This window comes from Acinonyx jubatus, chromosome C1 (genome assembly GCF_027475565.1).
Source record: "Acinonyx jubatus isolate Ajub_Pintada_27869175 chromosome C1, VMU_Ajub_asm_v1.0, whole genome shotgun sequence".
Lineage (NCBI taxonomy): Eukaryota > Metazoa > Chordata > Mammalia > Carnivora > Felidae > Acinonyx > Acinonyx jubatus.
The window spans coordinates 121,807,914-121,824,617 of record NC_069381.1 but is presented as its reverse complement, the minus strand read 5'-3'; the positions used below and the strand labels follow the sequence as shown (position 1 = coordinate 121,824,617).

The 16,704-nt window shown below is 47.5% G+C and overlaps 1 protein-coding gene across 1 annotated transcript in view; it reads right to left on the bottom strand.

The window, feature by feature from the left end:
- The window catches only part of GPR39 (G protein-coupled receptor 39), a 192,470-nt gene extending 176,996 nt beyond the window's left edge, over positions 1-15,474 (bottom strand). The window contains exon 1 of the mRNA XM_015072071.3: positions 13,933-15,474. Within this exon, the coding sequence (XP_014927557.3) occupies positions 13,933-14,788 (856 nt within the window). The 5' untranslated portion in view covers positions 14,789-15,474. The remainder of the gene's footprint in view (positions 1-13,932) is intronic.
- Positions 15,475-16,704: the final 1,230 nt, after the last annotated feature.

The window sequence follows — 16,704 nt, the reverse complement described above, 5'->3', positions numbered from 1 at the left end:
CTAAGATGACCTGGGCCTTGGGAAACATCCCTAAAGACTCAACAAGGGGCAAGAGGAGGTACAGAGAGATAACCCACAAGAACAGAGTTCAGGAAGTCTATAGGGAGTGAAGAAACGCCACTATGATGATGCTAATCACCGAGCTTCATGAGGCCCTGCAGAGGGGGTCTGTTTTCTGCACCTGTCTCTGTCACTGGCTTTCCTGTGGGGACCACGCCTCTCATCGCATGCAGTCTTGCTGGCACTGCCCACCACGCTGTTCTCCAGGGAGCACAGCGAAACCCTGGCCAGTCTAGGAAGAGTCACCTGTGGGAATCTGACCTTGGATGCAGCGACAAGACACAGGAGGATGCCTGAAGCTAGTCTCTCTGTGATGGTGGAGCCTGAGCAGGCTGTCCACGAACTTCTTTCCCCTGGATCCCTGAACAGTCTGGTTCTTTACCCCTTCTTCTGGCTCTGTGAACTACTCCTTACACTTCCACAAAACTCCTTTTTCCTTCAAGAAGAATCAGAATCAGGTTTTGTGGCTTGCAGCCAAAGAACCTTAGTGCAGCCACCAAAGTGGAGGTCTCTAGGCCCAGCCTGCTTTTCCAAACCCCTCATCCCCAGCTCTCAGTCCTGGCCCCACACGGGAATCACCTACAGAGCTGATATAATACAAATGCCCGGGGACCCATCCCCAAAGGTTTTGAGGGACATGGTTTAACACCACACGTGATTCTAATGTGTAGCACAGTTCACAACTACCACCCCTCATAATGCTTCAGGGGCAAACCTGTCCATTCACCATCATTAGAACACACAGCACAAGGACCACTTCCATACCCACACCCCTCACATCGCCTCCCCTGCCTGCAACACACACCATGGCTGCGTCAGTCTTCTTGTACCTCCTCCTGCCACTCCTCTTCTCTAAAGCCTTCTGTGGCTCCCCACTGCTTCTACTACGTAGCATGAATCCTTTTCACTAGCTATCAACTTCCTTCCTATTTGACCCCACCTACTTTCCAATCTAGATTCACTATTCACTGCTCCCCTTTGGGCCCCCCACTGCGATCCAATTGTTCTATTACCTATAATCTGGACATGCAGAGTTCTTAGTGCAAACAACAAAGCTCATTCCAGTTTAAACTGGAAATGAAGTCATTGGGGTTTTTTGTTGTTCTTGTTGTTATTATTGTTATTGTTGTTGTTGTTGTTTGTTGTTGTTGTTGTTGTTGTTTTACATAAGCCCTGGGAGGGCCAGAGAATTGGGTATGCAACCAACAATCACATCAGGCTATCCCACCAAGATGCCAGTGGAGACCTTTCCACAGAGACACTGCCAACTCCTGGCCTGGGATGCTACCCTTATTTCTTTTGTCTTTGCTCTCTCTAAAAGCAACCTTGCTCTCAATATCACTTTGTCACACACTGGCCCTGTCCCCAAGGAGACTCCATATGGTTGCTGCTCCTTCCCATCACTCTCTTACAAAGGAGCATCTCATGCCAGGGCAGCTGACCGATGTGGCCCAGGCCACGTGCTGCACCCTAGCTGCAAGGGATGCTGGGAAAGCAAGTTTCTGACCACCACCTTTGGGAAGCAGGACTCAAAGAGAGGGAAATCCTCCAAACACAAGAAGGATATTCAAAAGCTGCCGGCTAGCCTAAAAGCAAGACAAATGTACCTCAGACTTGGCATTGTGGTTTCTTTCTTCCCATCCCTCACTGCCCATAAAAAGTCCCCCAGCTGGAATACATCTTCTTTTAAGAGCCCATCTTTCTGCTCAGGGAAACAGCATGCACTTTGGAGTGAGATCCCAGCTCAAATCTCAATGGGTGATGACCTTCAGCAATTCTGAAAAGTGCATATAGTTCTACCCTTATGATGGTGATGTGATATACAGGCTGGCCAGTCCCCGTACTTGGTGCAGCCTTGGAAGCAGAATCCTTGAATCTTCATAGCCCATGAGGAAGGGGAAGCCTTCCCCACACTTTCCTGAGATTGAATTTTCACTATTCTACAATGGAGGCTAGGAGCCAGATTTAACTTTCCTTTTTTTTTTTTTAAATTTTTTATGTTTATTTATTGTTGAGAGAGAGACAGACAGAGAGAGAGCGTGAGCAGGGGAAGGGCAGAGAGAGAAGAAGACACAGAATCTGAAGCAGGCTCCAGGATCTGAGCTGTCAGCACAGAGCCCCGCAGACTCGAACACATGAACCGTGAGATTATGACCTGAGCCGAAGTCTGATGCTTAACCGACTGAGCCACCCAGGCACCCCATTAAGTTTCTTTTTAAAAACAATGTGAAGTTTCTGGCAGCCAAGTGTCCTGCAGCAAATTCCTACCAGTCACAACTACACTGCAAATTGTTCATAGTTGTTATTACAAATGGTGAGGTTAGCCATTCTCAGCTCATCCTTCTCTGTTCCTTTTGAGTTAAAGAATCCCCTTCAAGCATCATAGACGAGGGCCTCTCATACTTTCAATGTGCGGAGCAATCACAGGGTCCTGCTTACAATACAGATTGAAATTCAATCGGTATGGGGTGGGCCCAAAACTCAGTTTATTCTACAATTTCCCAGGTGATGTTGATGCTGCAAATCCATACACCATGCTGTGAATATCAGAATCATAGACAATATCTCTGGAGTGAGTGAAGTCCAATTAATTACCCTATTAAAAATTCCGGAACCAGCTTACTTGATAAATAGCCACTACCCACCCCCCTTCACCAAGGGTATTTTTAGGCTTCCTTCTATAAGGCTCTACCTCTACACCCTGATGCTCCAACTACAGAAATACTAAGTTCCTTGAAGGGGGTAATCAGTACCTTGATCTCTGCGGTCCAAAGGATATCATGCACATCTTAGGCTTTCATAAATACTTGAATAAACCACCAAAATGAAATTCAGAGACCTGATAGGGGCAAGTCAGTCCAGGAAGGCTTCCCAGAGGAAGTAGGTCTTTCAATTGATTCGGTAGTGAGGAAACCCCAAGTCCAAGAAGGAAAACAGCCTGCTTCTGTGTACGTTTCCTTTATCCTCTGGAAAACAACCTTCAATCACCAAGGCCTCCCATTTGCCTCCCCTGTAGAGACAACTTGAACTTGAGAAACAGTGACAACCCATCAGCTATCCTTTAAATAAACAAAATACGCAGCTGTCATTTCCACACGATATTTAATCCTTCAGAATTGCAGCATATAAAAAGTAAACCCATAAATTTCCCAGAAAGCTTTGTTTCTGCTGAGTTTATCGTGTCCTCCAAAGAATAATAATACATAAACTCAACGACCAAATGACTTCAGCTCTGCCCAAACATCCCATGGATAGTGTTTTATTTCTAAGGTAATTTGGATGTTTTTCCCCCCTTACTAGAAAAAGAAGATGGCTTTTCTCTACAAGTTCAATGAAACTCATTGCTCCCAACTGGGCCTGACTCCCATTTCTGCATGCCTCGGGTTTCATAGCCAGTTAGACATTTAACAAGTACAACAGCAATCTGACACTGTACCCTTGCCTCCTGATCCCCATCTGTCAGATTCTGGTAACGCCACTGCTCTCCAAGTACCCAGCCACCCTTGAGATGTGTAAAGCAGTGTGATGAGGTATCTAAAAAGCCTCTGGCTACTAGAATGGCTCTTTAACACAGGAAATACAAACAGGAAATGTTGTCAAGTTTTTCAATTGGCAGTAACTCTAATGTCAGAAAATGGTAAAGTTTGTCAGCCTGAGACATCTCTCTTATTCAGACTTGCCTTCAACAATGGGGTTGGCTTTCTCCCCCAAAACCCATTTGGAGCTAAATGACCAAGTATGTAGGCATTCTCTCCTCCAGTGAGGAAGGCTCCAGGAAGCAGCAAAGCTGCCCAGAAACTCATTGATTCACCAAACATTTATTCAGCACCTACTAAGTGCCAGCCTAGGGGGAAAAAGAGCTACCCAAAGGATGGTAATTAGATCAATCCACTACAGTCTTCCTCTTTGAGAACCAAGGTATCCAAGATTCCAAAAATCTAGCTGGTGGGACTCAAACCTATACATTCTCAATTCCCCAAATAAGAATCTAAAAGCCTAGTGAAAATTCTATGGTGCCCTGGAGCTTGGTAAACTTCCATTCACAGAGTGCTTCACAGAGGGTCTATCAATGGGAAGTGAATCAATGAATGCTTGGGCCAAGGGTGCAGTTCTTGGAAGGTGAGACTTATCAAACATAAGCTTCTAGAGACTGGGCCTTTCTAGAAAGAAATAACTAAGGCAGGACATATGTTTACCTTGGAGCCCCTCTATCAGAGTTCAGGGAATGTGTTGTTTGTTGACTGTTACATAATACATTAATACAAATTTAGTGGCTTAAAACAAATCTATTATCTCAGAGTTCTGTAGATCAGAACTCCAGACATGGTATGCCTGGGATCTCTGCTCAGGGTCTCAAGTTACTGGCCAGGCTAGTTCTTTTCTAGAGGCTCTTGGGGGAAATCCACCTGAGCTCATTCAGGTCCCCATTGCCATGCTGGCTCTCAGATCCTCTGGGCCACCTACATTCCCTGCCAGGGGTCCCCTCAAACTCCAAAGCCAGTGTGGAGAATTTCTTGCTCATCAAACCCTTCCTCTGCTTTAAATCTCTGACTTTTCCTGTCTCTGATCTCTAGACCCAGATTTAAAGGGTCACGTGACTTGACTAAGCCCATAAGGAAAATCTCCCTACTTTAAGGTGAACCAATCTGAGACCTCCTTTACTTCTGCAAAATCCCTTCATGGTGCCACCTCAACTGAGTAAGTGGGGCAAGTGTGTGTACTCCAGGTCTAGGAACTTCTGGAGCCATCTGCGATTTCTGCCCACCCCAGGGAAGGAGAGGGAAAAGGCAGATAAAGTCAAAGCGCCTCCCTGAGTATCACAGTTTACGTGGCTTCCCTCTTCTCCGGAGCAGCAGCCAGTGTCCGGGGATTTCATTCTCTAAACCTACAAAACAATGTATAGCCACCGTGTCCCCAGCCTCAGCCTCATAGGGAAGGTTGAAAAAATAGGAGTGTGCAACATCCCTGGTCTCATGGAGCTCCAAGGAGAGTCGGGTGACCACATCTATGCCCCACTCTGAGAAATGTCTAACATGGCTCATCATTTGTAGGAAGATCAGCGCAGGAGGCTTCACGGAAGAAGCGAGGACTTGAGATTGTTGGTGAAGAACAGGCAGGCCACCCACCATAGAGATAGTTGGAGCTTCCGTGGCCTTGCTCAGCAGCCTGGAGCTGCCTCCCAACTGGAGCCGAAGCAATGCTGAGCAGTAGGGGCCTCTGTGCCAGGACGATGTGAGGAGCCGGGCAGAAGGAGAGTGGGTCTCTGGCTGTGGAGGTCTGCGACAGCAGCAAGACTGGCCAACACCAAGAGCCAGAGGTCTGGCTGCCAGCAGGAAGAACTCACTGGTGACAGCGGCTCTACCAGGACTGTGGCCCAACGAAAGGGTTTCCTCTTTTTCAATCTGGGAACATGTCTGGGCCTACGTGTTGACTCGAAGTGCCGTGCAAGACATGCTGTCACCCCACCAGCGGCACCACAGATTTCACTCTACTGCCTTACTCCTTAATATTCTCCAATGGCTTCCAAGGAGGAATTTCGAGCCCTTAGCTAAGGTCTTCCCTGGCAGTGGCTGTGTGGTGGCTAATCAGCACACCAGGCCAAGCTGATGATACATTAAAGGAAGAGCTACATATTTCAGCAGCCCCTTTGCACCCGTTGCAAAGGGTGAAAGAGGTCAAGCAATCCGGCTTCCAGACTGAACGCTGATCAACAATACCTCTGTACCAGGCAGTTCCTGCTTTTTGTCCCCCTTGGGGGAGAAGGCTCATGGCTCAGACAGGGGGCGGATGGCTACAAGTGCATGCAATTTAAGAGTAAAGAGAAAACATATGGGTTGAATTATTTTTAAAATATTACCCCCACTGCACCCTCTTCCCCTTTATCCTGAGAACCCCCTTCTGAACAGGTGGTGAAAGGGCCTGCCAAGAGATAATTTTGAGAGCTGTCTCACTGCATTAACATCTTGTTAAACAGGGTTTAACAAGGACTGTTAAACATCACCCTAATCACTTTCATTTCATGGTTACTTCTGGCAGGTACATATGGTGAAAGCTGATACTCAGGGGCTGATTAACAGACTATTTCTTTGCTCAGGGGAGAGAAAATTTTACGTGTCCTCCATGATGGCCTGACTTTCTGGAAGCCTGGGAGGAATTGTATTCCTTTCAAAGAGAGTATCTTTCACTTCAGACTGACCAAATGTATTGTGCAGTGTGATACACTTCTATAGGAGCACCTGCCCAAGGGAAAACAGGACACTGTTTCCCAATTCCAAGGCGAGGCTTGCTCATTTATGTATTCAGTCAACCAACACCCATTGAACATGTGCTGTGGGGGGGGGAGGGGGGGGAGACGGGGAATGGGCACTATGCTGGGATGGAGGTGCAGTGTTGAGCAAAATTAGGAAGCGCTCATATGCCCTCAAGAAATGAGAAGGCAGACAGACGTCAAATGAATAATCTCATAGAGCAAATTGTAAAAGAAAAATTAGAAAAAAAGAAAGTGAAGAAGAAAAATAAAAGTAACACTATGACTATGAGTCTTATTTGAAGGGTTAGTCAAGTCAGGGAGGATGGGCCAAGCTTCCTGGGGGCCGGTCTAAAGACATTAACTTTGAGGCCAGGTGGTAGGAAAGAGCATGACTGTGATCTGTCTGAGGAACTGAAGAGAGCCCACTGGGGTGGAGCGATTAAGGGATGTTATGGACTGAAACATGTACCCCCTAAAATACATATGTGGAATCCCTAACCCCCACTGTGACTGTATATGGAAATGAGGCCTTCAGGGAGGTAATCAAGCTCAATGAGGTCATAAGGGTGGACCCCTAATCCAAGACAACTGGTGCCTTTATAAGAAGAGAAACCAGAGGACTCTCTCTTTCTCTCTCTTTGCATGCACACAGGAAAAGCCAAGTGAGGACACAGTGAGAAGGTGGCTATTTGCAAACCAAAGAAGTCTCACCAGAAAGCAACCCTACCAGCACCTTGATCTCAGATTTCTAAGCTTCCAGAGCTGTGACAAAATAAATATCTACTGCTTAAGCCACTCAGCCTGTTGTATTTTGTCACAACACCCACACCTACAAATATAAGGGGAAAACTGTCCTCTGTAAAGGTGGAGAGGCGGCTGCCCATGAGGGGCCTCATGTTAAGGATTCTGATCCTTGGCATAAGAGCCATGGGAAGCCGTTCAGAGGTCTGAATTTAATGGGGTTGGGGAGGGGGGTGTCAGCGAGATCCCAGTGGCTGTGCAATGAATAACAGCCGCTCGGACAAGGGCCAGAGTCGATGCAGATATTCTTCCAGCCATGACGCACCAATTCTAGGTCTCTCATCTGGAAAGCACATGTGCTGGAAACAAGATAGGAGAGGCATTCCAGAAGCTCATGCCTCTCGAAGGCACTTGCCAAGGAAGGTGCTCACCAAACAGGGGGCCCAGGTGAGGCTGAACACTTGTCTATTTGCAGGAACTTTCAGCAGCAATGATGAGCACTCTTCCTTCCAGGGCAAAGAAAGCAAGGAGTAGGGGTGGGGAGTTCGTTGCATTGGCCCAGGGTTGCAGCACGGCAGGGGAGGTGGACAGAAGGAAAAGGCAGTGAGAGATGACAGTGTCATCCACGTGATCGGGGGACCTGGTCTATTGGGGCAGAATGGGGATCCTTGATTCCTAATTCAATATTCTTCCTCTGTGCTGTTTCCACTCACAAATGGCTTTTATTCTGAGTGGTTTTAGCATTAATAAGCTGAACACTTTGCTCAGTTGAGGCTTCTGCTGCCTTATTACACTGTGGCAGCCCCCATGAGGCGTGCAACTAAGACGGATGAACCGGCACGCTAATGAATAAGGACTGAGATTCCAATGTCCCCTTCCATGGGAACTATGCATCTCTCCAACGGAGAAATGAAATCTTTGAGACAGCCTGATTATAAAAATAAAGGAGCATTATTATATTTGTCTGCCAGGATGATCACAGGACACTTGCAATTTATGACAGATATCACAAATAGAAAAACACACATGAAATACTATTTATTACAGTCACATCTACACCAATAAATTCCCTTCTAGAATAGAGGGGGTAACCTGAACACTTGAGGCAAAACGTTTTCCTGAAATATCCAAATATTGGAGCCAAAATAATATCTCACATCTGAAAAGTCACTAAGTTAATTTTCGTGATATTTCCCTGCGAGACTGCACTGGCACAGGGCTTCACAGCAAAGAAATAGCCTTTGATAAGAAAATTAATGATATAAACGTGATTGTAAGATCAGTTTTTAAACTAGTCAAGAAAAAGCAACTACAGTTGACTCCTGTACAGTACAGAGGTTAGGGGCACCAACCCCCACCCAGTCAGAAATCTGCATTTAACTTTTGACTGCCCAGAAACTGAATTAATAGCCTACTTTTGACCAGAAGCCTTACCAATAACAAACACTTGATTGACACATATCTTGTATGTTATATGTATTACATACTATATTCTTACAATAAAGTAAGCTAGAGAAAAGAAAACACTATTAAGAAAATCATGGGGCACCTGGGTGGCTTAGTTGGTTAAGCGTCCAACTTCAGCTCAGGTCATGATCTCACAGTTCATGAGTTCCAGTCCCACATCGGACTCTGAGCTGACAGCTCAGAGCCTGGAGCCTGCTTCAGATTCTGTGTCTCCCTCTCTCTCTGCCCCTCCCCTGCTCACGCTCTGTCCTTCTCTCTCTCTCTCTCTCTCTCTCTCTCTCTCTCTCTCAAAAATAAACATTAAAAAAATTTTTTAAAAGAAAAGAAAATCATAAGATGGAGGGGAGGGCACCTGGGTGTCTCAATTGGTTGAGCATCTGACTCTTGATTTCAACTCAGGTCATGATCCCAGGGTTGTGGGATCAAGCCCTGAGTCGGGCTCTGTGCTGATCATGGAGCCTGCTTGGGATTCTCTCTCTCCCCTGCTGCCCCTCCCCCCACCTCTCTCTAAACTAACAAATAAAATCATAAGGAAGAGAAAATACACTTACAGTACTGTACCGTAATTACTGAAAAAAATCCACATAGAAATAGACCCTCTCAGTTCATGCCTGTGTTATTCAAGGGACAGCTGTAGTTAAAATTTGTTTGGGGCCACACCTGTGTGGCTCAGTCGGTTAAGCATCTGACTTCGGCTCAGGCCATGATCTCATAAATAAATAAATAAATAAATAAAATTTGTTTCGCATCTCAGAAACATTTTCCATGTAATCAGTTGATACACATTGGTGTATAGGGGTTGATTTTTCAATTATATTTTGGGGTATGGTCTGCACACGAGGTGCAAAATTTCATGAAGTCAGTGACAAAGGAGCTGAAGAAACACATGAATCACATGGTGAGTCAATGACAAAGGAAGGTCTGGCCACATAGACCAGTTAGTCCTGACAGAATGGAAAACTGACAAGAAAGATGCCAAGGAGAGGTGCTTCAGTGAGGGTGATTTAAATAGCAAAGAATTAGGAGACGCCCTTGGGAGAAAGCCCTCTTTACCATCTTGCTGAGAAAATCAAACACAAAGGCTATCACAGAACTTTGTCAGGAAAATCAGGCCCTCAAAAAAGCCACATTCTGGCAAATTATTCTGAGAATTAACATATAATTATAAGCTATGTTTTATAAAATAGGAGACAAATTTCTTTTCATGATTTTCGCCTTTGTTTTTCACGATGGAAGTCCCAATCAAACCTGTTTCCACATGAAATTTTGGACTCAGTTTTAAGGAGCTAATTTTGGGGTGCCTGGGTGGCTCAGTCGGTTAAGTGGCCGACTTCGGCTCAGGTCATGATCTCGTGGTCCGTGAGTTCGAGCCCTGCGTCGGGCTCTGTGCTGACAGCTCAGAGCCTGGAGCCTGTTTCAGATTCTGTGTCTCCCTCTCTCTGCCCCTTCCCCATTCATGCTCTGTTTCTCCCTGTCTCAAAAATAAATAAAATGTTAAAAATATATATATTAAAAAAAAAGGAGCTAATTTTAATAGTTCTTTTTAGGTCCTCACCGTCCTCAGATGAAGAGGACCCACTGCCACCATCTCAGCTCCCACCCCTGCCCCACTTTCTGACTTGCACACACAGGAGACATGACTTGACCTCCAAATCTGGGGTCTAAAACCCAGAGGACATGATTCTTACCTCCTTCTCTCAACCCACACATATCTAAATACACATCAACCTTCTTTTTAGAGCACTCCATTACAACAGCAACGCTTTTTCTTTCTAATGTTTACTTACTTTTGAAAGAGAGAGAGAGAGGCACGAGCAGGGTAGGGACAGAGAGGGAGACACAGAATCCGAAGCAGGCTTCAGGCTCTGAGCTGTCAGCACAGAGCCTGACGTGGGGCTCGAACTCACGGACCGGGACATCATGATCTGAGCTGACGTCGGAAGCTTAACCAACTGAGCCACTCAGGCGCCCCTACAGCAGCAACTCTTAATCTTTTTTCCGCCCAGATGCACTTGACTGGGTGATGTCCATATTCAAGATAGTCTCCTATAAGCTACCCACGTTGGTATTGCAGTTCCTGCCCCTACATTTAACTCCCCTTTCTGTCACTCAGAAGAAATCGGAATGCAAAGAAGTATAATCATTTCAGAGTTCTGAATTTTGTATGAGGTTTCCTGAATTTTGTAATTTCCTGATTCTCTGTAAAGCTTTTTGGTTTCATGATCACAGTTGAAAGCCAATCACTGCCTACAGATCTCTCAGAGGTAACTATAACCTAGTCTCTACCACTTAACGCTCTTGAAAGTTACTAATTAAGACTATACTTCTTTTAAACTACTCTGTGGTTCCACTTTGAGCAGGTGACATTTGGACAGCAAGCCTCATGTGCCACAGACACAAACATGGGTGTCTGTGGACCCAGATGCCACATGTGGTGCGGATAACTCCAAGTGAGAGTTCAGAAAGATAAAATGGAAGGTCTGGGAAAATGTTTTGAAAGGAAGGTTTATTTTGCATATCCTTAACATCCAAGGAATAAATAACGCAGCAGTTTCTCTTCTCCAGGCCAACAACGTCTGTTCTGGCATCACCAAGTATTACCATGGCCATATCAGCCATACCCTTGCAAATGGAAATTTATCTGGTACTGATTTCTCGCTGGGCTGACAAGAGGCAAGAGACACGCACGTTTCCCGGAATGTTCACTTTCAGATTACTATTGTTTTCTCCTGCTAACTGCTTGAGAGCCAGGAGGCGGCCCTGCATCTCTTTCTTTCCCTGATTTCCCAATTTGTTTTCATGATTCACCCAGCTGAGAACCTCAACCAGAATGAGGCACAATAGCAAAAGAGGCAGAAAGGAAAATTAATATTTTCTACATAGACTTCCTCATCTCGGGTAGATTTATGAATTTCGCTTCCGTTATGCAGAAGTTAGCATTTTTAACAATGAGGGGGGAAAATCTTTAATTGTTTTTTTTATTGCCTCAAGAGCTCCAAAGACATCTTGTGCTATGTCGTCATTTACATTTCACATTAAATGCAAAATATGTTTGAAATGAGCAAATATTTGTTTTAATTTGATACATCTGTTAACTGAAATGCTAAAAAGACAGCTAAATCACTATACTAAATTCAGCGATTTGTAAACAACTTATATATTCAGTTGTTCTGGGTTAAAAATGCCCCAAAGCCTAAGTTTTATGACACCCACAAAGTAAATTGCATTGTATTAATCTGATGGAGGCAGGCCGTGATTTCTTCCTCTTCACTCCATTAATTTATTTCCTAACTTGAGTTCATTAGCGAGGTTCCTATTTTTAAAAGCTCTTTGAAATTCATTGGGAGAGAGGGACATTTGCAAGAACTGCTTTGAAAACCCACTGCAAAGGAAATGAGCTAATACAAACGGTAAATTCCCCCAAGACATGATCGCACATTGAGCACCTGATTGCCAGTCAACAATCTTTCTGCCTGGGAAAGCAGTGGGCGATGAATACATAGTTGTTTTAAGAAAGAAAGAGAGAAGTGGAAGGAAAGAATGAGAGCAGCAGTGAGAACAAAGTCATCACAGGCAATTGCTAACTGGAGGAGAGGATCCCCAAGGTCCTATTCATCTCCAAGTATAAGTCTGTGGTATTCCAATTTGATGCTACAAAATGAAGACTGACTTCAACTTGGAACAATACCCATTGGGATAAATACAAAAATTACCCACTATTCAGAGAAATGATAACAAAAAAAAATACAGAGATTGGCCCAACAGAGAACAAAGATAAATAAATTATTTTTCCTTGGTCAAATGAAGCCTTAATTCCTAAATTAGACCAGGAGGTAGTGCACTTTACTCAGAAAAAAAAGGGGGGGAGGGATTCATTCACACTATAGTATAAATTACTGCTAAAAGTTTAAGATATGCCTAAGGGTACACCAGGGAAGAGAGAACTAGCCTTTCAATGGATATTCAAGCCAATCTAATATCCATTCCTTCCTGGAATACTCTGGGAAGCAGGAGGTGGGTGAGAGATTGAGTTGGGTTGGGTGTCCTTCCCAAGTCCCCAGATGTCAACACCTGCCACAGACTCCTTACTCCAACTTCCAGAGGCTGGCCCTAGGAGGCAGCAACACCACCAACCTAATCTAGGTAGCACCTTCCTTTTCAAAGTCCTTTTTTGTTTCATTTTCACTTCAACATGAGCCTGTGTAAGCCACTGGGAACCACTCATTTCCCAGCCCTGGGAAGCAAGGTCACAATGTAGGAGCTATGCTTATTTGAATTAGATCTTCTCTCTCCTAGACTCAAATTCCTCCTCTAGGAAATGGAAATATAAACCACCTAGCACAGCCCCTGATGCAGAGTAGGCATCCAAAAATTGCAAGTTCTTCCTCTCATTTTACACAGAACAGAAAAGTCAAGTCTGCTGTACAGACACAGCAGAAGCCAGAGGCAGGGCTGGGACAAGACCAGGTTCTTTCCATCCCTTCTCAAGTGCCTTCACATTTTCTTCCATGTCAACCCCCTGGCCCTTGAACCTGTTACTCAGGTTTCCCACACCAAAACAAACAGTGCCATGATTTATTCCTTTTCCTCATGCCACATTAGAAAGGGCTCCTTCCTTCTTTCCTGACACACAGAAGGACCTGGCTTTAAATATTTGCACCACAACAAAAGTTTGGAAAGCAAACAGCTTTCTCTGCAATGGAATTGAGTATTTGGGATGATCAATCAAGTCCCAGGAACCTGTGACACCAGATTTTCTGGATCAAACAGGCTGGCCATACCTGCCACGTTTCTCTGTTCTGATAAAGGTATAGAGCCAACACAACGGAAACTTGAGAAGTACCCTGAGGACCGTGTGTCTGAAAGCTCCAGTTTCTTAAGACTTGGGTAGATCTCTCCAGGGGAATGTAACTGCAGCCTGGAGAGTGTGTGTTTCTGGCAGCCTGCTTCTCCCAAGGAGGAGAAAAATGGGAACAAAATCCAATTGCCTGAGGAAGGTTCTCCAGGGTAAAGAAAGCTAGATAAGAATGCCCCCTTTTATCTCCACAGACCTTGATCCTTCTCAGAGGACTTTCACCTCTCCCACATTACCTAATTTGACCATCACACTTCTCAGTATGTTTAACTCCGCTTTACTCCAGGTATTCTGTGACTTGCCAGAGTCACAGAGCTGCTGTCCTGAAACATACGCAGACTCCGGCTCCTGGTCTAGGGTTCTTTTCTCCGTTACCCAAGTCCCCAAAACACAGGAAAGAAGCATGCAGAGGTTCAGAGCAATGCCTCTTCAGCCCCAGCAAAGGGAGGTGTACACCCTCAAGGCAGGACGACCGGCTAAGAGGAGCACAGGGAATGGGGGGTGGGGAGGGGGAGGCCAGCTCCCTGGTTATCCCCTCCCCCTCCCCCCCAGGACTCACTCAGGAAGATAATGGTCTGCCTCCTGGCTGTCTTGCTCTCCTCGCTCTCCGACTTGTTCAACTGCGGCCGCCGTCCCTTCCCGGCCAGCGTGCCCTGGCTGCTCCTCAGAAGCACCTGCATCATGTTCCAGCACATGAACGCCACAGAGACCAGGACCAAGAGGTAGATGATGAAGGCGCCGAAGATGCTGGACTGGAAGACAGTCCAGCGGTTGGAAAGGTTGGTACAGATGGACATGTTGGAGGTCTCCGGCCGCTCGTGGTGCCGCGTGCGGGAGACGTTGCACGAGAGACCCCGGTGATTGGGCACGGTCACCAGGGGGTACTCGACTCCCATGGCAAAAAGCAGAGGCAACGCCACCAGGGCGGAGGTGACCCAGACGAAGCCAATCAGCAGCTTCACCTGGCAGGGCCCCGACACGGCCTTGTACCTGAAGGGGTGGCAGATGGCAACGTAGCGCTCAAAGCTGAGCGTCAGCACGTGCAGCAGCGTGGCATAGCTGCAGGCCTCGAAGAGGAAAGTGTGAATCTTACAGGACGCGGCGTAGCTGGGCGTGGTCAGGGGGTTCCAGATGATGCTGTAGAACTCCATGGGCATGCCGACGAGGAAGACCAAGATGTCCGAGCAAGCCAGGCTCACCATGTGATCCGTCACCTCCTTCTGCAAGTAACCTTTCTTCTGCAGCACCTGGGTGACCCGAATGGTGACACTATTCCCCAGAATGCCCACCACGAAGATGGCCAGGTACACCAGGATGAGGGTGATTTTGATCCAGGTGGCCACCTCGAACTCGGGGACGTGGGTGTGATCGATGACATAGGAGCAGTCACTGCTGGGGCCCCTGTGCGAAGCCATGAGGGTGAAAGCCACGCCACCGGGTCCAAAGACCTCCTCAGCTTGCCTTCTTCCTGCCAGCAGAGCCCAGAGCTCTGGGCTGCAAGTCACCAGGGCCGGCCCAGCGCTTTCTCATCCGCGCTCACCTGGAAAGAGTAACTTAGTACTTCTGGTGCTTTCATGGAAACTTCCTGGAGCAGCCCAACCTAGCAGGGGCCCGGGAGGCGCCTGGGGGTGGAGTTTGGTGTGTGTGTGTGTGTGTGTGTGTGTGTGTGTACGAGCCAGGCGGGGAGAGAGGAGGAAGGAGGTCGTACTCTCCCCGCGGGGAGTGACTTCCGCGGCACCCCCAGCGCCCGCCCTTCCCCTCGCTGCCCCCGCTCGGCGCGCCCCGCCAGGGAGTCCCCTGCCCCGGCTCCGGGCTCCCTGCCGTTGCGGGCCCCAACCCACCCCCCTGCAGCACCCTCTCCAGAGCTGCGGGGGGAGGAGTGGTCAGCGATTAATCATTAACTTTCGCGCACTGTGCTCCGGGGCCCCGCTGCAGACCCAGCCCGGCAGCGGGGTTTGACTCAGCACGCAGTCGTGGTCCCCAAACCAGATCTTGGCCCCGGAGCACAGGGCAACGAGTGGCCCCACCGCCCACGCGGCCACCGCCGGGGCAGCGGTCGCTTCCTGTCCCGAAGCGCATTCCGGAGAGGCGCGGCCGCGGGGAAGCTGGAGTGCGTTCCCGGACTTGCAGTCCAGGGCTGAGGCTGGCGACGACGAACTTCCCCTCCCTGCCCTAATGTCCCTTCAGACTCTGTGCCACCGCCAGCTTGGGAGCGGCGGGACCCAGGTGCCCGCGTCCCTGGCCTGCCGCCCTGGGGGAGCCAGCAAGCAGTTGCCTCCTTGGTGCCCTATCTTCCGACGCCCGGGGTGTTCCCAGCTGCCTCACGAAGTGAGCCCCAAGGAAGCTACCAGGACCTCCCTAAAAGCCCTGCCTTTCTCCAGAGCCTCCCTTGCTGCGGAGAGACCGGAGGAACGCGACCCCCGCCCCTCAGTTGTGCTCCTCCGCACTGCGGGGCCCTCGCGAAGTCTTTAACTGGGAGCAGGTGTATGTGAGAATGTCACACTCCTCCAGGATGCCCCACATGGGAGGCGCGTCCTTTTGAGGGACCTGCGACCAAGACACCAAGGCCACCCCAACAGAGACACAGTGTAAAAATGGCATTAAGGATCAGGACATTTTCCCTCTCTTCAGAGAGAGGAAAACCTCTAATGGACCCATTTCAGCTCTTAATTCCAAAATCATAGGTAAATCATAGGTAATGGATGCGGAGGAGGAGAAGGCTGTCCTGTGAACTGTGGGGTGTTTAGCTCCTACATGCCCGCCCCCCAACAGTGATAGCCAAAATGCCTCCAGACGTCACCAAATGTCCTTTAGGGGGACAAAATCCTCCCAGGTGGAGAACCACTGCCTGGAAGGAAGAAAATAGATCCCATTTATGTGTCCATCCCAAGGGACTAGCTGAGGCCCTGTGCTAAAAACAGCCTTGAAGAATCTCAGGAACCACCCTGCGGTGTGATGATTTTAAAGATGAAGAAACTGCAGTGGCCACATAGATACTTCCCCAAAAAGATAAAAGAGTGAGTGAGAAACTTGAAAATTAGCCCGGATCTATCAAACCCTGGGCCTGCACTCCTAACAGGGAGGAAATTCTGGGAGCACAATGGGTGCTATAGAAAGAACTCCTGAATAATGCACATAGAGACACGGGGTTGGTGTTTTCTCAACCCAAACCTGGGCACATGGTGTGAGGGTCACAGGGAATATTTGATTTTGACCCTGTCTCAGGGAGTTAAAAAAAAAAAATGCTAACTCATCTCCTTATTAGTGCACTGCGCTTAGCTAAATGACCTCCGTGGCCTTAAAGCTGCCCCCACAAAATGCACAGGGCAAG